We start from the raw sequence: 24,290 nt of genomic DNA, 5'->3' as shown, positions 1-24,290 counted from the left end.
GACATATCTTTGAAAGAAATTACATAAAAAAAAAAAAAATCTGATTTCTTTTTAATTCATTATTATTTAGTTATTGCACTGCACTCGCAGTTGAACTGCATTAAACTGAACTGAATATAAAAAATAAAAAAAATTAACTGGCACTGTTTGCAGATGTACTGTTATTAAAGTTAGTTAAAAACATAATTTTGTATTGTATTTGATACGATGTTTCAATGTTTTCATTATTTTACAAGTTGCCATGTATCCGTGTGTCACTTGCTCTCATGCTGTTATTTATTTATTATTATTATTATTATTTTTTTAATCTTTTAGCATTTTTACAGCTTTTTGTCCTGGTCACGCAGGACCGATAGAGGAGGGGGAGAACGGGAGGAGAAGTGTGGTAGGCGAACCCGGTGTGTGCTACTGGAGCGCCCCCCCTCATGCTGTTATTTCTATATATTTATTCACAGAGACGTGCTGAACCTGTTGAAGATGTCGCCCCCCCCGGCCCCCCAAGCGGCCGCGCCAGCAGCCGTGGCAGCCGCCGCGCCGAGGCCTGTACCCGCCCCAGCGTCGTCCGCACCCCCACCCCCACCCCCGGGCGGCAGACCCAACATACCCCCTCTCTCAGTACCGGGGCATCCAGGAGCACCGGTGAGCAAATCCATCACCCCTATAAAAAAAAACACACACACACACAAACCTACTCGTATGTCTTTCTAAGAGCGTGTTCGACTTGACAAGATGGCCGCTCGGCGCCTAAACGGCCGAATCCGTCGTCGTCCATCATCATAATGTCGGAGAGTCGAGGGTTAAGGATGAGTGGCTTTAGCTCTACAGGCCTCAGTGGTTCGCGAGGAGATGGATGGAGACGAGGCTCGGGGGTCCTGACTGACCAGGTTTCTGAAGGCCGTACTTGGCTGATATCAATCCCTGTCTCCTGAGCCGTTCAGCCATTGTGTAGTAGTGTGATGTGTGCCGGGTGCCAGTGTGTATGGCAGCCATTGAGCCTGCATAGCCCAAGGTTGGCTGCTACCAGTGGTGGTGAAGAAGGCAATTTCCACCCTACATTGTAAAGCACTTTGAGTGTCTAGAAAAGCGCTATATAAATGCAAGTAATTATTATTATTACACACATTACTACTATACCACACAGTACTACTATACTACACAGTACTACTATACTACACAGTACTACTATACTACACAGTACTACTATACTACACAGTACTACTATACTACACAGTACTACTATACTACACAGTACTACTATACTACACAGTACTACTATACTACACAGTACTACTATACTACACAGTACTACTATACCACACAGTTATACTATACTACACAGTACTACTATACTACACAGTACTACTATACCACACAGTTCTACTATACCACACAGTACTACTATACCACACAGTACTACTATACCACACATTACTACTATACCACACATTACTACTATACTACACAGTACTACTATACCACACAGTACTAGTAGTACAGTTCCTGTACAGTTCCTGGGAGTGAGACCCTGTCCTGGAGCACCAACACCGCCTCAGTGATCGGGAAAGCTCAGCAACGCCTATACTACCTATAAGGAAGCTGAAGCAGGCTGGCCTGCCACGAAATCTCCTTGTCAACTTCTATCATTATGCGGTTGAGAGTGTGCTGACCTACGGTGTGTGGTTCTCCAGCTGCACAAAGGCAGAGCAAGAGGCTCTACAGAGGGCGGTGAAGGCGGCAGGCAGGATCATCGGGACTACTCTACCAAACATCACCTCCGTCTTCACTTCCCGCTGCCTCCACCGCTCCAAGTGTATCATCAAGGACCAGTCTCGCCCAGCAGCACATCACCTCTTTCAGCTCCTTCCCTCAGGGAGGAGATACCGGTCCATACAAGCCAAGAGTTCAAGATTTATGAACAGCTTTTTCCCCCAAGCAGTTAGACTGTTAAACTCTCATTGACTGTCCCCTCACGTGCACATGCACTTTACCTGGACTTGATAACCACTATGTTACCGCTCATCATGCACCTTATTATTTAAAATATTCTGTTATATCATGTACAGTGTTATGTGTTACATGTATGTTGTACTACGGTCTGTGGGAGCTCCCCTGAAATTTCGTTGTGTACTTGTGTGCAATGACAATTAAAAGTCTATTCTATTCTACTACTATACTACACAGTACTACTGTGAACTACTGCAATGGCATCTCTAGGCCAGGATGTTCGTTCACACTGTGGATCGTTTGTTGTGGAGATGACAACGTGTTTTGTGTGTTTGTGTGCAGTCCATTTTGTGCACGGACGACTTTGCATACAGCCCCCATGGTCACATACGGCCCCCATGGTCACATGCTAAGTGAGCGTGTACTGTAGGTGTATCGTCTTACACCCTCCCAGAGGAGAAACACACGTCAGATAGGAGTGTGACGTGTTGAGTGTCACACCTGGAGGCCCAGACATCCGCTCCACTGACTCAAAAACACCCGTCAAGACTTATTTCCTCACAGTCCTGAGTCATGCTACAACACCATTTTGTTGAATGAAGAATGTGAAACGTGAAACATTCTGATACAGAAGGGGTTTTAACCATTTCACTACCACACTACAGAAGGTTAACCCTTTACTAGTCGTGTGATAGTAAAGGGTTAACCCTCTGTAGTGTGGTAGTGAAAGGGTTAACCCTTTGTCGCGTGACGGCGAAAAGGTTAACATTATGTATCGTCACAGTGAAAGGGTTAACCATTTGAGCGGTAGTGAAAGGGTTAATAATAGTGCACAAAAAAGATACAACCTGTATTGGATGTCACACAAGTCGAGATAGAAGTGAAATGACGAGTTATTTAAAAAAAAAAATGCCTTTTTCAAATGACTGGGATCAGGGATCAGGGGGCAAACCGGAGCACGACTGAGAGACACGAACACGCCGCTGAAAACACGTCGTGAATAAACCTGACTCCCTGCGAGGAAAGCACAAAGACAACCGCCTATTGTTCTTTTAGGCAAGTCATCGCTGACTCCTTCATAAGCCCTCCTGTTGCTCTTTGGAGTGCGGGAGCTCGGAGAACTAAACAGTAGAGACACACGTCACCCTATATTCCCCCCCCGGCCGACAGAAGCACTTAACCCCGCAAGCAGTCGTAAGAGGCGGAGAGAGGCTCCTTTTGATTCCCACATTAGTCATATCTGTAAGCCGACTTTATAGCTTTGTAAGTCAAACTAGCGGTGTACAGAAAGACTCTGGGAGGGCAAAGACTTGAGCAGAGGACTGTCGAGGGCTGTCTTAAATACTTCGAAGCTTCGAAGCTTCGTTCGATGGGCATGGGCTTCGAATATGAAAAGAAATTTCGATTATGTAAAAAGTAATAATAATAATAATGAATAAAAAGAAAAGAAATTGCAAAATCAACTCCGCCTCTCTTAGTTAACTACAACAAGCAATGCTGTTTGTTATTTAAGATGAGGTCGGACTCGGCACTGACCGATTTGTGTTCATTGTGCTGCTTTTATAAAGCCTCAAATGACGGCTTACAATATTTCATGGAAGCAAAGTGTTTCGTTTGTCTAAGATTTAAAAAGGTTTAAACTTTACAGCACTGACAAAGTTGAACAAAGTGCTGTACAAGTCCCACAACATAAAAAAATAATAATAATAATAATTTTTTTCTCCGAAGCTTTGAATTAAAATGGAATCTCGGCCCGAAGCTTCGAATTCCAAAAAGAAATCGAAGGTCAGCCCTAAGTTTGACAAGTGCCAACCCTGCTCCACACGAGGCGACAGGCTCGTCTGCGGTGTTTAGACAAACGGGACGGCCGGGGAGTATCTGTTTAGTCTATTTGCATCCGTTCAGCACGTCCATTAGTCTCCTAGCTCTTGTAGTGTGTCGAGGGGCTCATACAGACACCGCTGTTGTGTCGTTTCTGTGGCGTTAGAAGAGAGGGAGCCTTGTGAAGACGAGACACCAAACACTGGGTGGCCGTGGTCGCGCGTGTTGCCTCGCGATCCTGATGTTTACACACATGAGAATGTGAAACATGAAACATTCGGATACAGAATGGTTTTAATATAGTGCACACAAAGATACAACCTGTATTGGAAGTCACAAGAGTCTAGATAGAAATCAAATGACAATGTATGCCTCGTCTCCACTAGCCAGGGTTTAGCCGTGCTGTGGCCTTGTCTCCACTAGCCAGGGTGCTTATAGCTTATCCGCAACTGTAAGTTACTTCCGGGGTAGGCCTGATTGGCCCCGACAGGCACGTGACGCGCAACTTTCTCTGCCGCGCGGCACGCTCCGCTCCGCGGAGCGGCAGAGCTTGCGGAATTATGTAACCGCCCAAATCCGCCATGATTTTCATTCGGCGCTTCAGCTCACCTGGCAGAGCAGCGGTCCTGCGGTCCTGCGGTCCGTTGTTGACGAGTTCGAATCCCATCAAATTTCTTTTTTTTTACGTGATTTTTTTTTAACATGTATTCTTTCGCCGGTTAAGGTTAGGCATGGTTAAGGTTAAGGTTAAGGTTAGGCATTGTTTCGGAGTTGGTTAAGGTTAGAACGGTTAAGTTTAGGCGCTGTTAAGGAGCTGGTTAAGGTTAGAGTTTGTCTTAGAGAATGGCAATATTCTTTCTATGGTTAAGGTTAGGCATGGTTATGGTTAAGGTTAAGGTTAGGCATTGTTTCGGAGTTGGTTAAGGTTAGAACGGTTAAGTTTAGGCGCTGTTAAGGAGCTGGTTAAGGTTAGAGTTTGTGTTAGAGAATGGCAATAGACAGCCTATTTCCGCGCGACAGCTCTCAGCAGCCTCGTTGCGCGTCCTGAGTTTGCCGCGTCACGTGCCTGTCGGGGCCAATCAGGCCTACCCCGGAAGTAACTTACAGTTGCGGAATGGGTACAGGCAGCCAGGGTTTAGCCGTGCTGTGGCCTTGTCTCCGCTAGCCAGGGTTTAGCCGTGCCGTGGCCTCGTCTCCGCTAGCCAGGGTTTAGCCGTGCTGTGGCCTGGTCTCCACTAGCCAGGGCTTAGCCGTGCTGTGGCCTCGTCTCCACTAGCCAGGGCTTAGCCGTGCTGTGGCCTGGTCTCCACTAGCCAGGGTTTAGCCGTGCTGTGGCCTGGTCTCCACTAGCCAGGGTTTAGCCGTGCTGTGGCCTCGTCTCCACTAGCCAGGGTTTAGCCGTGCTGTGGCCTGGTCTCCACTAGCCAGGGTTTAGCCGTGCTGTGGCCTCGTCTCCACTAGCCAGGGTTTAGCCGTGCTGTGGCCTGGTCTCCACTAGCCAGGGCTTAGCCGTGCTGTGGCCTCGTCTCCACTAGCCAGGGCTTAGCCGTGCTGTGGCCTGGTCTCCACTAGCCAGGGTTTAGCCGTGCTGTGGCCTGGTCTCCACTAGCCAGGGTTTAGCCGTGCTGTGGCCTTGTCTCCACTAGCCAGGGTTTAGCCGTGCTGTGGCCTTGTCTCCACTAGCCAGGGTTTAGCCGTGCCGTGGCCTGTCTGAGTGTCTCCATTGTCTTTAGAGCCTGGCTGGAAACCTTTTCACAACCTGGCCGGACCTCATCAGGGCTTAGCGTGTGTACTACAGTTGTTGGTGTGAAGTTTGAAAGGTTGCATAGCAACCGGAGAGTTTACAAGAAACACAACAGAGACACAAAACCCAAACATACCATACCAAACCTGGCCATGGCTAAACCGCTTTGGATAAACTTTTAGAAAAGTATGTTCTCAAAAGGAGCGCAAGTGAGTCGGCAATTTCACAAAAGAATGTGAGACACACACTACACACAGGCAACAGTATGTGTTGCAGAGAACATTCTCAGAAATGCATCTTTCACAGATCTACGTGGTTTGGCAGTTTCGATGCAGGAATAACTTGTGACATTTAAGAAACACAGGTTACATCATATTTCGCTTCAGCTAGCCGGTAGTTTCAGAGGCCTTAGTTTCCATGGCGACCACTCACTGCCCCTATTCCCAGGCTTTTGACAGAGATGGTTATTAATTTTATATCTCTCTAACTCACATTTCACCTCGAGATGCAGTAACTTATCATTATACTCGACATGAAATCACATCGGGTTGAGTTATTTTCTCAGACATGTTTATTCAGCAGTAAGTCGTTGCGTCTCTGGATCCAGCGACCTGTCCGTGTGATGGAGGAGGAGTGTGCCGTGTATCGAATGCACAATGCAGGGTTGCAATTCAAATGATGTCCATTAAATGGGGATATTTTAACCAAAACATGCCACAAGACCTAGCGCTGTCGCGGTAACCGCATCACAGCAATCCTGCGGTGTATCAAGGCACCCCCCGTGGATGCAGAACAGACAACCGCGTCAACGTGGTAAATAAAAGGGGCGTCATCATTTTTAAACTCTGTTCATTTAATGACGAGGCGTCCGTTTTCCAGTAGCATGAGCTAACTTCACGTTTCCATACAGTTTACAACTCACGGATGAAATCAGGATTTATTTTCATATCCCGGACTCGAGCCCCCAATGTATACCTTTTCCTGCATTAATCTGAACCGTAGTGGAGTGGTCATGTACCTTTCTTGTTATAACTAGCCGGACTTCGGGGTAATTCCCTCTGTAAGGCTGCACTCTGGACTACACCAACGTTATAGATAGCTAGCCTATAGCTAACGTCATAGATAGCTAGCCTATAGCTAACGTCATAGATAGCTAGCCTATAGCTAACGTCATAGATAGCTAGGTTATAGCTAACGTCATAGATAGCTAGCCTATAGCTAACGTCATAGATAGCGAACTTTAACTTAGTTTAGTCCCGTATTTTTTTTCCCCCACTACTCTCACTTTGTTAACGTTATTAAAGATATTATGATCTGTAATGTCAACTGGATAACGTCAGCTTTGTTTGCAAACGTAAGTTAATGTTCGCTATCTATGACGTTAGCTATAGGCTAGCTATCTATGACGTTAGCTATAGGCTAGCTATCTATAACGTTAGCTATAGGCTAGCTATCTATGACGTTAGCTATAGGCTAGCTATCTATAACGTTGGTGTAGTCCCGAGTGCAGCGGGGATGGCGGAGAGAGGCAGCACTTAGTTTCCCCCAATGATGACACAAGTTGTGATATTTAACTAGCTATGTATGTGCATTCAAATGCACTAACGTTAAAATGGTGTTATAATAACGTTAAATGTTTGCTCAAATAACGTTAGTTTTAAGTTGGAGAAGGGCATATATCCCACAACGCACCACTCTTAACACATTGAGTGCCACGGCCCTTTGACCATATATGGCCGTTCCGTGCCAGCGCTGAAGTCAATGGGAGGTCAGGGAAATTTGCGAAGGCTTAAACTATATCTTAAATTATGGCTATGGGTCTAAAACACCCCTCGCTTATCAATGACTTGCTTGCAGTCAACATGTACGAAACGGATTGTTTTTTCATTGGTACATTTCCGTTTTATACCGTTTTGAATAAGAGTATAGTTTTGGAGAGTTCTAGTAATTCCAGAGAAATTCCGCGATAATAGCTCTTTAGTGGCTCTTTGTAATTTTTCGACTGATTTATGAATCGTTTTCAAATAAACGCTAGATTATCGATAGTATATGTGTACTTATGCACGCTAGAGAAGCGGGCTGAAAAATCTATTATCCATGACCTGGTCAGCGCTAACGTCATACACGCACACACACACACACAGACATGCTGCGATGGCTGAGAAAAAAACATCTGATTAACCCAATACTGCTAAAATAGAGTCCTTACCTCACATCAGATGTTCTGCAAAAAAAATTATCCAATTCCTGATCGCCATTCCAAATATTGATTATTATAGTCCGAAACACATAATCGACGCTGCTCTGAGGGTCCTCAGTCAATCTGGTAACACGATACTGCTTGCCAGAGATGGGAAAAACCCCGTACCAGACTTTTTTTCTGATGCACATGGCCACCCAATCCAATCCAATGATGTGCATTACCATCCGGGAGACGATAGGCGGCGGTATTTGCCCTTTTCGAGCTCAGACCCATTCACTTTTTTTTGATCCACTTTTTCTCCCATTTTTTTCTATATTTTCTCCCATCCCAATTTCGTATCATCCAATTCAACCCTCCCCTGTCACGAACGCTGTTTCTTGCCTCCCACAAGCCGGCTGCAATGTGGACTAAGTCATACATAGCACAAGTCCCCTCCGGTACTTGAGGTAACAGCAGTCGCATCTTTTCACCTGCGCAGCTCGACCTCTCAGTGTCGAGGAGTAACGCGTGGGAGGCTCACGCTGCCCCCGACACTTCCTGATTCTACTGCGCAGGCGCACCAACCGACTTGTAGGAGTCGCTTGTTCACAACGTTCGATCCCCACCCTTCAGTTTTTCCCTCCCCGTAATACGGCCAATGTGTATTACTGCGGACGACCAGCCAAACTGAAAAACAATGTGGAGAGCTGGATTCGAACACGCGAATCCTAGCGTCTCCACACTGGTGGCGAGTGCCTTAGACCACTACACCACCTAGCCGCCCCTGAGCTCAGACCCATTCACAATGATAACATCAGGCTGGATGGATGAAAAATGAATGGATTTCGCTAATAAAAGAAATAACCATTAAAAAAAACGAGAACTCGTCATTGGCACTCAACGCATGGCGAGTTAGCACGACTAATCTCGTCGTTGGCACTCAAAGTGTTAAAGGAGCAGGCAACACCCTAATCTACTTTTATCACATTTCAGAACGTTGAGGGACAAATGGATAGATTATCAAACATGTTTAAAATAGTTTTGGGACTCCTACGACCTTAGAACTTTTTTAATAATAAAAAAATATATACAGGTATATAAAAGAGAATTATAATAAAAAAAAAATGAAAACTATTTATTTTTGTTTTGAATAGAAGTGCGGTACCACCGCATCCCGCGGTGATTAGCCCGACACACAACCGCGGTGAGAAAATGTCATACCGTGACAGCCCTAACAAGACCTAGTATTGCCTTATAATGTGTATTTCCCCAAAACTGTGCTCATTATTATTTCTTTTTGAAATTAGAAGAATTTCCAAAGTTCCCGAACTTAGCTTCCCATGGAAGGTTTCCGGAAGGTTTACGACCTGCAACCCTAACACACACACACACACACATGCACGCACGCACGCACACACACACATCTTTCCCTCCTGGTGATACACTTGAAATGAATGTGATATATGATGATGATTACAAAAAAAGGGGGGCATATTTGAATAAAAATAAATAGAATCAATGAAAAACTGGCAATTGACCATATTCACACAGCAGCCATTTTGCTCATATGTCATGCTCAGGTTGGGATTCCCTTCCCAGCAGGGAACAGGGTGGAAAGGAATCCCAACCTGAGCATGACACAAGATCAAAATGGCCGCCCGTGTGAATAATGGTAAATGGGGGACTGTATTATGTATGGCTATATGGATACACATCCTTGTTTGCCGTTGGCTAGCGTCAGCGCTAACATTAGCTACCGAAGGTTTGAGCTAATGTCACCGACTACATGTTGCAGCTAACGCTAGCTACTGTTAACCATCTTTAAAGCCCATCTTTGATTAAAGGTGCTGTAAGTGGTATCTTTTTGTTAAATTAACTGGTCTACATGTTAAAATAGTAGCTCTACATGCTGACAGCCATCACTGATGCAGAGTGAAACATGGGTTTCCCAGTCACTCCGCTCTACAGTAAATAGAAAATGTTCTGGTATTCCGTTCTCACTAGGGATGTTCGATATTGGCATTTCGGTTTATCGATATCCGATATACCGATATTGTCCAACTCTTCATTTCCGATACCGATATCAACCGATACAGATATATGCAGGGTTTCCCTCCCAAAAAAACGGAATAATTTCAGGTAATTAACATTACATATCTCTTGTTGTGGAATTAACACAACATTATGCATACTTTTCATAATAAATACAATAAGAATTTGTTCTTACTTGCTTGCCTGGGTAAATAAAGGTTAAATAAATTTTTTTCTTTTTACCGATACCGATAATTTCCGATATTATATTTGAATGCCAATATCGGTAGGCCGATAATATCGGACATCCCTAGTTCTCACTTCATCCAATCCGTAGAGAGAACTCCATCACTGCAACAATAAGAAATAAGAACAAGTTTTAAGCAAATATGTACTTGAAACAAGTATAATAATCTGCCAGTGCAATAAGCAAATGCTTGGCAAGATTTCTTGAAATAAGTAAACGTATCTAGGGTTCTCTCTCCTGATTGGAAGTGGAAACGGGATACCAGGAAATGTATCTTGTGTTTACTGCAGAGTGGAGGGACTGGGAGACCCATGTTACTGACCACACAGTCAGTGATGACTGTCAGAATGTAGAGCTATTTAATATATTAACAAAAACAATACCACATACAGCACCTTTAACTCTAGCTAGTATTGGCTCTAACAGTTGGTAGATGACATCGCTGCTCTAATGTTTGGTAGCTACAGTAGATGTTGTGCTAATACTCGCTAACAACAAAAGAGGAGGTTGTTAGAGACGTTGCATTCTGGAACAGACGGGCCGTTTCTGGGAGTTATTTTGGTTCAATGAAATCAATCCCAATCAATCATTATGACTTGGTAATGGGCTTGTCAATACCGCCTTCCTACTAGCTCTTTGTGAAAGCAGATATCGGAGTAATGGAGTTATTGATGAACGCTGTGCCATAAACTGACCAGGAACATGAATGTAGACTATCTATTGTCTCTCATCTCCTCGAATGTCTCTCTCCCTCTCTCTACCTCCCCTCACTCTCTCTTTCCCTCCAACCCTCTCTCTCGCTCTCCCTCCACCCCCTCTCTCTCGCTCTCCCTATCTCTCTCTCTCCCTCACTCTCTCTCCCTGGCTCTCTCCCCCTCCCTCCCTCTTTCTATCCCTCTCTCTATCTCTCGCTCTCTCTCTCCCTCCCCCTCTCCCTCCCTCCCCCTTCCTCTCTCTCTATCCCTCTCTCTCCCTCCCCCTCTCTCTCTCCCTCCCCCTCCCTCTCTATCCCTCCCCCTCTCCCTCCCTCTCTCTATCCCTCCCTCTTGCTCTCTTCTCTCCCCCCCTCTCTCTCTATCCCTATCTCCCCCTCCCCCCTCTCTCTCCCTCCCTATCTCCCCCTCCCCCCTATCTCTCCCTCCCTCTCTCTCCCTCCCCCCCTCTCTCCCCCCCCCCCTTCTCCCTCCCCCCCTCTCTATCTCCCCTCCCCCCTCCCCCCCTCTCTCCCCCCTCCCCTCCCTCTCTCCCCCCTCCCTCTCCCCCCCCTCTCCCTCCCTCTCTCCCCCCCTCTCCCTCCCTCTCTCCCCCCTCCCTCTCTCCCCCTCTCCCCCCCTCTCTCTCCCCCCTCCCCCCCATGCAGGGCACCTTCACAGAGGTCGCAGCCTCCAACATCAGGCGTGTGATCGCTCAGAGGTTGACCCAGTCCAAGACCACCATCCCTCATGCGTACGCCTCCATCGACTGTGACATGGGCGCCGTCATGAAACTCCGCAAGGACCTGGCCAAAGGTACGAGGTTCAGGACGGGGCTCAGGGTCTCATCAACGCAGCAACTAGGGGTGTGCGATATGGGAAAATATAATATCACAATCTTTTTCAAGCTGTATCACGATCCACAATATTATCACGATTATTCTTCATGTTGGTTTTTATGGTTATTTTTCAAGTTACTTAACAGTACAACCACCTACGAGGTAACGCAAACTAAAAGAAAAAGGAGTAAGAGACCATTTAGACCAAAATACCATTTCAAGCAGGTTTGAATGAATTCTGCAATGAATCTCTATTAACAATTCAACAGGAATTTTGATATGGCTCCCTCGGTGTATCACGATATATATATACGATATCTCTGAAAAGGCATATCGTGGAGATATTGTATCGTCTCAAGTCTCAACGATATTTATCACCATATTGCCCACCCCTAGCAGTGACCCTTTATCAACCCTTTCGTGTGAACGTGTTTTGGAATGTTTTCTCTTGAATTCTACCTCGGAATTCTAGGGAGTATTTCTCTGGTAAAGGAGTGGTTATTGTGGTTTCAACACCTCCCCTCCTCAGTGCTGTTGAACTGTAACTCAACTAACCCTGTATTCTTACGCAACAGTAACCACAATGTTGCTTCTGCTAAATGTGTGTTTTTTTCATCTCCACAATATGTCCAGAGACAACAAAAATCACGGTAAAAGGGTGGCAAGAGATTAACATTGGACTCCATTCAGTGTGATTTGTGACACTGTTTTGATTCCACATTAAAGTAGAAGGAGATGTTTTTATGACCCTTTTATTTCCCCCCATGTGAGGTTGGACACAATTACATTGTGTGGTTTGCCGTCACAATTAACTATGGACAATCGTGCAATTAAACATGATTACATATTTTAATCGATTGACAGCCATAATAATAGTATAATATGTAATAGTGTGAAAGTGTAATAGTGTGTAAAAATGTAATAGTGTGAAAGTGTAATTGTGTAATACGTAAGGGATAATGTATAGCTACGAGGTCATTGTCGCAAAATAATTGACCGACAGAGTTTAAAATACCGAGCCGCCTCGGCGAGGTGTTTTAAACGTCAGTGAAGGTCAATTATTTTGCGACAATGATCGAGTATAGCTATACATTATCCCGCTTATTACATGGCTAACTTACTAACAATATACCTAATTAATTTTACATCGACTCGCAACACTGTTTCTGGCTCCGCTCGTTGCTCCGCCCTGTCATCGCTGGCAGCTTCCCCAGCAGCCGGCAGTGTCTGATTGCACTGTCAGTGGGCTTGATTGCGAACAGCTGCGCACAGCGGCCATTATTGTTCCACAGAGGTCCATTATCGGGCAATATCGGACCTCTGACGCGCGCTATTGACCAATCACAAGCAAGCATTTCGGCGAATGTGAAAACGCCATGTAATAATGTGTAATATTGTAATAGTGTGAAAGTGTAATAGTAATAGTGCCATAGTATCATAGTGTAATATTGTAATGGTGTGCTAGTGTACTAGTGTGTAATAGTGTAAACATATGTAATCGTGTCTGATTGATTGATTGAAAACTTTATTAACAGATTACAGAATGGGTACAATACAGTATGGCTCAATACATACAATTGTTAAGGGGATGCAGACCAGAGAAAGACTTTTGTCCCCCATTTTCAATTCATCATAACATAATGACATACACGACATACAGATAGACGGTACTGCTACATCTATACATTTATGACATACCAGATTTGCAAATACAGTACTGTTTGTGATACAAAAATAGTCCAAAAAAGAGAGTATATACATTTGACGTAGAAACTGTACATTGGAGGAGGTTGGGTAGGTGGGGTGGGGGGGGGGGGGGTGTTGGGTGGGTGGGGGGGGGGGACTGTACATTGGAGGTGGTTGGGTGGGTGGGGGGGGGGGGACACTGTACAATTGTACAAGCAAAACTGTACATTGGAATATTGACGAAACCATACTTGGTAATTTACTGTGCATTGGAGGGGGTTGGGTTAGGACACTTACAGGGGCCAGTTTCTAAACCTATTGCTAGGTTTTTAGTGAGTCGTCCCTTATCTTCATCGGGGAACGTCTGGGAGTGTTGCATATTTGGATTTTATGGTGGTTTTTGTTTTTGATCTTTTGTGATGTTTCTTCTTGACTTGTACACGAATACTTGTACAGCCCATGTGATCTCGGGCTATACATTTGATTTGATGAGTGTGAAAGTGTAATAGTGTGGTTTCAACTCTTCCACTTCCTCAGCCTCACCGTTGAACTGTAACTGAGCTAAACGTGTCCTCTTACGCAACAGTAACCAGCATGTTGCTTCAGCTAAATTTCTTTTGAATTTTTTTTTTTATCTTGCCTGGAGGAGATCATGTAATCGTTTGCGTCTATCCCTCTGTCTGCAGCTATTCTCGCAAAAACTACAGGGATGAAATGTCACTGACGGCAGGCTGTTGACCTGGATTCTGGAATATTTTTCAGATCGGTCAATGACAACATGCCATAGTGCAGTGATCTATGTTTGCCCCACCCCTACACTTAAGCCTTGCCTAACGTGTAGGCTGCTAGAAAATAAAATGTGTGACTGTGGCCTGGTGGAGATCTGCGCTCTACTGAGCACACCTTTCTAGTTGTTGTTTTTATTCTAGAGAAGGCTGGTACATTGGTACAAGCCAGAAGTAGAGGAAGAGAACATAGATAGAATAGAATAGAAATACCGTAATTCCTCTAATAGTAACCGGTATTCAATTAAAAACCGGGTCTCTATTAATGACCGGGTGCGCTGTTGAGCTAAGCAATTATAAGCCGGCCTCCTAATACAAGCCGGGTATATTTTGTTATTGTTGTTATATGCTGGCCTGGCTGTGCAGTAAATACCATATAATGGTATGGTGTTAATGTTTACCAAGAGAGTAAGCCTACCTCAGAATTGTATAAAACGAAGTTATTATTATTATACCAGTATTGTGATTGCACTATTTTACTTTATTTAACTTTTTTTGACCACCTGTAATTGCACTGTTTACTACCGTACTTCATACAGTACTTGGTTTCAATAAATGAACCCAGTACATTTTACTGGGTTCAAACTGACACAAAATGTTGATTTATTCATTATGATCTGTTTGAAAATTAGAAATATAGGCCTCTCTCTTATACATGCCTCCTCCTAATACAAGCCTGGTATCCGCTACAGTTGAAACAAATACAAGCCGGGGTTACTATTAGAGGAATTACGGTACTTGTATTATCCCGAGGGAAATTTGACACTGCAAATCGCTCAACATTTAAACATTTAGACAGAACAGGTCACGAATAAGAATAACAGAACAAATCAAATCAAGTTGCCTAAGATAAGAGTAGAATAAAATAGAATAGAAATGGAATAAAATATACAGTAAATAAATACACTAAAAATATACTGAGGTCTACAGTAGGTGTAATATTGCACAGTGCTGTTTCAAAACTAAGAGTCCAGGAAGATGGTAACTGTCACTCTGTGCTCAGTGATGCAGTGAGGCACAGTGATGCATTCTATAGTCTGATGGCTGTTGGAATGAAGGACTTCCTGTGCCGTTCAGTGCTGCATTTGGGTAGTGTGAGCCTGGCACTGAACATGCTCCTCCTGTCAGCCAAGTCTGTGTATAGTGGGTGGGAGGGGTTGTCCCTGATGGCCTGGAGCTTAGCAAGGCTCCTCCTCTCCGCCACCCTCGCTAGGGAGTCCAGCTCCACCCCAACCACGCTGCTGGCCTTCCTGACCAGCTTATCCAGCCTGTGTGTGTCCCCTGCTCTCAGTCCGCTGCCCCAGCAGGTCACAGCGTACAAGAAGGCGCCCGCCACCACCGACTCATAGAACATCCTCAACATCCTTGTACAGACATTGAAGGATCTCAGCCTTCTGAGGAAGTAGAGTCGGCTCTGGCCCTTCTTGTACAGTACCTCTGCGTGTTTTGACCCGTTCAGTTTGTTGTCGATGTGCACACCGAGATATTTGTACACCTCAACCATGTCCACATCGACGCCCCTGATGGAAACGGGGGTCACAGGTGCACTCCTCCTCCTCCCCAGCTCCACAACCAGTTCCTTGGTCTTCGCCACATTTAGCTGCAGGTGGTTTATATCGCACCATGTGACGAAGTCCACTACCAGTTCCCGGTATTCCCTCTCGTCACTGTCCTTTATACATCCCACTATCGCAGAGTCATCAGAAAACTTCTGAAGGTGGCAGGACTCTGACCGATAGTGGAAGTCGTTGGTGTAGACGGTGAAGAGGAAGGGAGAGAGGACTGTCCCCTGCGGGGCCCCGGTGTTGCTGACCAGTCTGTCTGACACACAGCTCCGTAGGCGCACGTACTGTGGTCTGCCCGTCAGATAGTCCACAACCCAGGACACCAGGGGGGCCTCTACCTGCATCGCCTCCAACTTCTCACCCAGCAGCCCACATTGTTTGCTTGTCCCAACAGTTGCTTTTGGGGGATGTTTTCCAGCATCTTGACCCGAAACTATCAGTATGGAATAAAGTAGTCCTAATGGTTTCCTTTTTTAAAAGGAAACCATGGATACCAGGAGCATACATAGAATGAACCTCTTATTTATTTATCAATGGCCTCATCCTTTATTCCTTTATTGATATTCCTTTATTGATCCTTTTGGGGAAATCCGGGCGTCATGGCAGCATGGGGGAGGGGAGGTATGGGCAGGGTAATGGTGGGAAAGATATTAATCTCTTTTGCGGTATATTTTCCAGCATCTTGACCAGGAAATATCAGTATGAATAACAGTAGTCAGTATAATAATATAATAATTATTTCTGTTTTGGTGCCTTTTTAAAGGAAACCATGGATACCGTAAATAGAATGTATCGATGTCCTCATCAAGATGACTTGAAGTGTCGTGTTCTTCCAACACACTGCGACGTGTAATTAGCTTCACGTAGCCTGGCTTAGCCTAGTCGTCGTGCATCACACAGCCCCCCCCCCCCCCCCCCCAGCCCTGTCTCCTGTCGGAGGAGGAAACGTCCGTCCAGGCCTATTAGCAGGGCTTTTTGTGTCGACGGATTCTCTCTCTCCCGGTTGTTTTCCTTTGTCTCCCTTTGTTCAGGAGCAGAGCGATTTCACGGTGAGCTTGTTAAATCATCCCGCTTGCGGCGTTCATAACCGTCTGGCACTAATGGGCAGGTTGTAAAGAATAAAAACAAAAAGGCCGCCGGTTCGTCCCACGGAGCTACGCACATGGAGAGGTCCGCTGGGTCGTCCCACGGAGATGGAGCTAAGCACATGGAGAGGTCCGCTGGGTCGGCCCACGGAGATGGAGCTAAGCACATGGAGAGGTCCGCTGGGTCGGCCCACGGAGATGGAGCTAAGCACATGGAGAGGTCCGCTGGGTCGTCCCATGGAGATGGAGCTAAGCACATGGAGAGGTCCGCTGGGTCGGCCCACGGAGATGGAGCTAAGCACATGGAGAGGTCCACTGGGTCGGCCCACGGAGCTAAGCACTAGGGCTGTCCCCGAAGCCTGTTTTTAGGATTCGAACTTCGTCAGGGCTTTTCGAACGGATGTTCGAACCTTCGTTTTTAATAATATTTTTTTTTAAATCTAATTTTTTTTCACTTTTTTATTTTTATTTTTTTTATATCCTCAAACTAAATCCTCAATTTGAATAAAGTGATTAATCTGATTAAATTAGTATTATTTTTTTTATTAAATCAACTTTATTTAATGAATATAACTCATCAGTTTTAATACTATAATATTAGTGTAGCCTAATCTTTATCTGCAACTGTGAAGAAAAACCCCATTGGTTTAAACAGAATGAATAGACACATAAAAAAAAGATATACATTTAATTTTTTTATTATTATTAAAAAAAATGTATTCGAATGTTGATTTAGAATTCGAATGCCAATGTAACGAACGAACGTTCGGGCTCAGCCCTACTAAACACATGGAGAGGTCCGCTGGGTCGGCCCACGGCGCTAAACACATGGAGAGGTCCGCTGGGTCGGGTGGTCTCGACTAGCAGAGGGGTCTCATGGCACCAGAGCTCCTCAACAAGGGTGCCGTGAAGGATGGGTTAGGATTCTAGGTTGATTCTAAGGCTCAGCTTCTTCCCTCTGGCCATCAGAACACTGAACACTGATCTCTCCACACACAAGCACACATGAACACACACATACAGTACACACACACACACACACACACACACACATCCTGCACTCTCTCACACACAAACGCACCATAGGTCACTTTAAACACACAAGAAAAGGACACTTTAAAGGAAGGGGAAAAAGGACACTTAACATGTTGTGATTATTGCATAGTATAGTTAGTAACAGCAAGTATAGCATAGGGACATAGACGTAGAAACTGTATATTGTATAAGTGTACATAGGACCCAGTGCCTTTAAGGGATTTATTAACATGTATATTTTATCATGTCTATTCTACTTATTTTATTACTATTTACTATTATTACTATTGTATTTTTGCACAATCGTAGTGGGCATGGCCAACCGTATTTCACTGTATGCCCTGGTACAGTATGTATGTGATGAATAAACTCTTGAATCTTGAACTGTGCTCACTTCAGAGAGTGGTTGAAAACGACTCACTACCAGTGTATTTATACTGTACCTACATTATACCAAACAACTTTATGTTGTGCTGTACTGCTGTATAATGACGATGCATTCGAATCTAATCTAATCATTAACACACCCTAGCCTACCGCACATTGGAATACCCACATGGCATGTGTGTACTGGTGTAGATCCTTGGTGTAGAACTCTTAAATTGCATATATAATTTAAGAGTTTCAAAACAGTGGTCTCTTGTCTCTTTTCAGAACAAATCAAAGTGTCTGTGAACGATTTCATCATCAAGGCAGCTGCTGTTACACTTAAAGTAAGTACTCCGCCTTGTTTTAATCCATTCAGTAAGCCTGTATATCTACTTAAAGATGCTGTAAGGGGTATTTAGTGTTTGTTAAAATAAGTGGTCTACATGTTAAAATAATAGCTCTACACTCTGACTCATCAAGTGTGTGGTCAGTAACATGGATCTCCCAGTCCCTCCACTCTGCAGTAAACAGCCATCACTGATATAGAGTGTCTGGTCAGTAACATGGGTCTCCCAGTCCCTCCACTCTGCAGTAAACAGCCATCACTGATATAGAGTGTCTGGTCAGTAACATGGGTCTCCCAGTCCCTCCACTCTGCAGTAAACAGCCATCACTGATATAGAGTGTCTGGTCAGTAACATGGATCTCCCAGTCCCTCCACTCTGCAGTAAACAGCCATCACTGATATAGAGTGTCTGGTCAGTAACATGGGTCTCCCAGTCCCTCCACTCTGCAGTAAACAGTCATCACTGATATAGAGTGTCTGGTCAGTAACATGGATCTCCCAGTCCCTCCACTCTGCAGTAAACAGCCATCACTGATATAGAGTGTCTGGTCAGTAACATGGGTCTCCCAGTCCCTCCACTCTGCAGTAAACAGCCATCACTGATACAGAGTGTCTGGTCAGTAACATGGGTCTCTCAGTCCCTCCACTCTGCAGTAAACAGCCATCACTGATACAGAGTGTCTGGTCAGTAACATGGATCTCCCAGTCCCTCCACTCTGCAGTAAACAGCCATCACTGATATAGAGTGTCTGGTCAGTAACATGGGTCTCCCAGTCCCTCCACTCTGCAGTAAACACAAAATACCTGGTATCCCGTTCCCACTTTATCCATTCAGGAGAGAACTCCACACTGCAAAAAAATGGTCTGACAAAATAAGAAATAAAAACTATTTTAAGCAAATGTGTCCTTGTAACAAGTCTAATAATCTACCAGTGCAGTAAGCGAATGTGGCTTGGCAAGATTTCTTGAAATAAGTAAAAATATCTAGGTCACATCACAGACACTAGTTAACCCTTCCAATTAGCCCTTCTAGAACCAGATGGAGCCAAGCAAACAGTCCCAATAGCAACTCAAACCAAATGCCAGAAAGAATCTAACAAAATAGTTCAACAAAACCAGGCCAAATTACAACAAATCAAAACAAAGTCAATCTCAACGAAAGGTCTACCAACTAAACCAAACAAACGAAAAGGACGAGCCCCCAATTGGTCACAAAAACGGGTCAATTGTGACAAATGGGGAATCCACACGTGAAAGTAATTTAACAATATCATTTATTTAAACCAATATATACAAACAATAATTGACAAACAATGAAATATGTATAAGAATCAGTGATGAATGCAGTGTGTGGATGAGTGAAAAGGGAAGTGTGGTGTAAGTAGGAATATTATCATTCAATGGGTGGTGGATAACCGGTTCATAGGAGATGGAGAAGCAGAGAGAGAAGATTAACGAGGGACACATACTGTATACAGGCAGCGCTCACTGCCCAGGTGAGTCTAATTGGGCTGACGAGCCACCCCCTCTACCATGCTCCCGGAGAGGCAGCAGACTCACCAATTAGCAGGTAGAGCGGGGGGCCGTCACAGTTCTCTCTCCTGATTTGGAAAAAGTGGGAAGGGCTACCAGGAAATGTATCTTGTGTTTACTGCAGAGCGGAGGGACTGGGAGACCCATGTTACTGACCAGACACTCTGTATCAGTGATGGCTGTTTACTGCAGAGTGGAGGGACTGGGAGACCCATGTTACTGACCAGACACTCTATATCAGTGATGGCTGTTTACTGCAGAGAGGAGGGACTGGGATACCCATGTTACTGACCAGACACTCTATATCAGTGATGACTGTTTACTGCAGAGCGGAGGGACTGGGAGACCCATGTTACTGACCAGACACTATATCAGTGATGGCTGTTTACTGCAGAGCGGAGGGACTGGGAGACCCATGTTACTGACTAGATACTGTGTATCAGTGATGGCTGTTTACTGCAGAGTGGAGGGACTGGGAGACCCATGTTACTGACCAGACACTCTGTATCAGTGATCACTGTTTACTGCAGAGTGGAGGGACTGGGAGACCCCATGTTACTGACCAAACACTCTATATCAGTGATGACTGTTTACTGCAGAGTGGAGGGACTGGGAGACCCATGTTACTGACCAGACACTCTATATCAGTGATGACTGTTTACTGCAGAGTGGAGGGACTGGGAGACCCCATGTTACTGACCAAACACTCTATATCAGTGATGACTGTTTACTGCAGAGCGGAGGGACTGGGAGACCCATGTTACTGACCAGACACTCTGTATCAGTGATGGCTGTTTACTGCAGAGCGGAGCGACTGGGAGACCCATGTTACTGACCAGACACTCTATATCAGTGATGCCTGTTTACTGCAGAGTGGAGGGACTGGGAGACCCATGTTACTGACCAGACACTCTGTATCAGTGATGGCTGTTTACTGCAGAGTGGAGGGACTGGGAGACCCATGTTACTGACCAGACACTCTATATCAGTGACGGCTGTTTACTGCAGAGTGGAGGGACTGGGAGACCCATGTTACTGACCAGACACTCTGTATCAGTGATGGCTGTTTACTGCAGAGCAGGAGGGACTGGGAGACCCATGTTACTGACCAGACACTCTATATCAGTGATGGCTGTTTACTGCAGAGTGGAGGGACTGGGAGACCCATGTTACTGACCAGACACTCTATATCAGTGATTGCTGTTTACTGCAGAGCAGGAGGGACTGGGAGACCCATGTTACTGACCAGACACTCTATATCAGTGATGACTGTTTACTGCAGAGTGGAGGGACTGGGAGACCCATGTTACTGACCAGACACTCTATATCAGTGATGGCTGTTTACTGCAGAGCAGGAGGGACTGGGAGACCCATGTTACTGACCAGACACTCTATATCAGTGATGGCTGTTTACTGCAGAGAGGAGGGACTGGGAGACCCATGTTACTGACCAGACACTCTATATCAGTGATGGCTGTTTACTGTAGAGTGGAGGGACTGGGAGACCCATGTTACTGACCAGACACTATATATCAGTGATGGCTGTTTACTGTAGAGTGGAGGGACTGGGAGACCCATGTTACTGACCAGACACTCTATATCAGTGATGGCTGTTTACTGCAGAGTGGAGGGACTGGGAGACCCATGTTACTGACCAGACACTCTATATCAGTGATGGCTGTTTACTGCAGAGTGGAGGGACTGAGAGACCCATGTTACTGACCAGACACTCTATATCAGTGATGACTGTTTACTGCAGAGCGGAGGGACTGGGAGACCCATGTTACTGACCAGACACTCTGTATCAGTGATGGCTGTTGGAATATAGGGCTATTTAACACTTATCTTAACATAAAAACACCACCTACAGCACCTTTTTAAAGTAAGCCATTTACCTTCTCACTCTGGCCTTGTGTCTGGACATAATCTGCGTGTCGGTCCACAGGGCTCCATCTTTGTCTGTCTAAGCTTAACCCTTTCACTACCGCACTACCAAAGGGTTAACCCTTTCACTGCAACAATACAGAAGGTTGACCCTTTCACTGCCACACGACAAAGGGTTAACCCTTTCACTACCAAAGGGTTAACCCTTTCACTGCGACAATACAGACTGTTGACCCTTTTCACTGCCACACTACAGAAGGTTAACCCTTTACACCGTCTGTAGTGTGATTAGTAAAGGGTTAACCTTCTGTAGTGTGGTAGGGAAAGGGTTAACAGGCTTTTTTTTTAGAGGCATCGGAATTGTTCACAAAATTGGTTTCCTAAGCAACGGCATTCTGTCGGTACATTGCAGGTGTCGCCTGCAGCCAATCATCTCCTCCGTCAGCCACTCAGCCTCCTGCCTTCGTGTGTGTGTGTGTGTGTGTGTGTGTCTGTGTGTCTGTGTGTCTGTGTGTCTGTGTGTCTGTGTGTCTGTCTGTCTGTGTGTGTGTGTGTGTGTCTGTCTGTCTGTCTGTCTGTATCGGCTGGTTGGCAGGAGGCAGACCGTTTCGTGACAGTCCTAAAAATAGACTTCGACTCCCAGTTAATTGCACCCTCCTCCCTGACATTTGAATTGAGGATATCGTCAGAACAGTCTTCAGGAGAGATGGGTTTTCTCAAATCGATGAATAATAATAGCTAGGCAGTTGGGGGGGGGGAGGACAACAAAATGTAATATGTGTGTAATGGAGCATTTTATTTGTGTGCACATAATTCTCACACATATCCCCAGAATTGTAAATAGTGTTGCGCACACATTCATTTAGTTTGACAGTTATTGACAATTAATGCGTTTAAGTGATGTCCTCCAATCCTTGTGATGTTAATTGTTTTTTCAATGTATTCCAGTTGTATATATAAGATGAGATAATCCTTTGTTGATCCCTTTGGGGAAATTCGGACGTCATCATAACAGTATGGGGGAGGGGGGGGTACAGGTATGGGCAGGGTAATAGTAGAAAGACATAAATATAGGCAATCAAATTCTATCTGAATATGGAAATGTGAAAAATGTATTAATTGTAAAGGATATAATTCACTGAATATAAAAATGAGGAAAAATAAACAATGTAAACTATATAATTGACTCTGAATATAACTAGTCTGACCAGCTCGACTCCCACCACGGAGCTAGCCATTGAGTTGATGCAGCACGCCCCCCCCCCCCCCCCCCCCCCCCCCATCTGACGTTATCTGACAGCCTTGCCTGACCTCTGACCCTTGACACTAGGAGATGCCAGATGTCAACGTAACCTGGTCAGGAGAGGGTCCCCGAGCGCTTGACTCCATCCACATCTCCATCGCCGTGGCTACGGAGAAGGGCCTCATCACGCCCATCATCAGGGACGCCGCCAGCAAGAGGGTGGAGGAGATCTCAGCCACTGCCAAGGTAGGGAGCGCTGACCTTCGCACGGAACTGGTGTTGTCAAAAATATCGATTTTTAGATGCATATCGATTCTGAATATTTAAAACAGTTTCAATTAGGGATGCTCGATATTGGCTTTTTTACCAATACCGATATCAACCGATACCGATATATGCAGGGTTTCCCCCCCCAAAAAACTGAATAATTTCAGGTAACTAATCATTTCACTGGATATATATATATAACAAATATTGTTGTTATTATTATTTTTATTTTTTTTTTACCGATACCGATATTTTTCGATATCACATTTTACTGCCGATATCGGCCGATAATATTGGTCGGCCGATAATATCGGACATCCCTAGTTTCAATACTCATTTCCCGCAATGTCGATACTTTCTGCACTATCGATACCAGCTGGCGTTCTCGCAGTGTTCTCTCCTCGTTGACGCACGGCGAATCAGAAAGACCAACTAACTTTTCTAGATGATTTATTAGGATATCATGGTCGATCGTCTCAAATGCTGCGCTTAGATCTAATAGGGGGCGAGAATTGAGACTTTATTTGTATCCAAGTTTATTCTGGGGTCACTATTTATTTGAGTAAGAATAAGTAAGGTCTTAGAGAAACTACTGGCAGCTACAGGCCTGGTTTGGGTGTTAGATCTGTGTCACCAGTGGTACTACCAACCCAATTATTGACATAATTGATTGTGAGAATGGGCATAGATATAATGTCCCAAGCCTCTATACACTCAAAACGTTAATCATTTTAACCCAATCAGCGCCGTCCACGTATATATACGTGTTTGTCCGCCAATCGAATAACGCCAACCATGTATATATATATATACGTTATTGGATCGTTATGTCTTTTATTCGCTATTTCCATTCATAAATCATCCAGGAAGGCTGTGTGACCATATGGAAGTACAATACCGCCGCCTGGTGGTATGCGGCCGATGTTGCACTCCATGTGTATCTCTCTGTGTATCTCTCTGTGCATCGATGAAAGTCATCCGGGCAGAGTTTT

At 44.9% G+C, this 24,290-nt stretch overlaps 1 protein-coding gene across 1 annotated transcript in view; it reads left to right on the top strand.

The window, feature by feature from the left end:
* The window catches only part of pdhx (pyruvate dehydrogenase complex component X), a 126,052-nt gene that overhangs the window by 86,545 nt on the left and 15,217 nt on the right, over window positions 1-24,290 (top strand). The window contains exons 6-9 of the mRNA XM_084334305.1: window positions 456-639; window positions 11,330-11,477; window positions 18,311-18,369; window positions 23,119-23,277. Of these exons, the coding sequence (XP_084190431.1) occupies window positions 456-639; window positions 11,330-11,477; window positions 18,311-18,369; window positions 23,119-23,277 (550 nt within the window). The remainder of the gene's footprint in view (window positions 1-455; window positions 640-11,329; window positions 11,478-18,310; window positions 18,370-23,118; window positions 23,278-24,290) is intronic.

Source organism: Notolepis coatsorum (genome assembly GCF_963971535.1).
Source record: "Notolepis coatsorum genome assembly, chromosome: 18".
NCBI lineage: Eukaryota > Metazoa > Chordata > Actinopteri > Aulopiformes > Paralepididae > Notolepis > Notolepis coatsorum.
The sequence above is the reverse complement of the archived record's forward strand: the minus strand, read 5'-3'. Positions and strand labels throughout refer to the sequence as shown.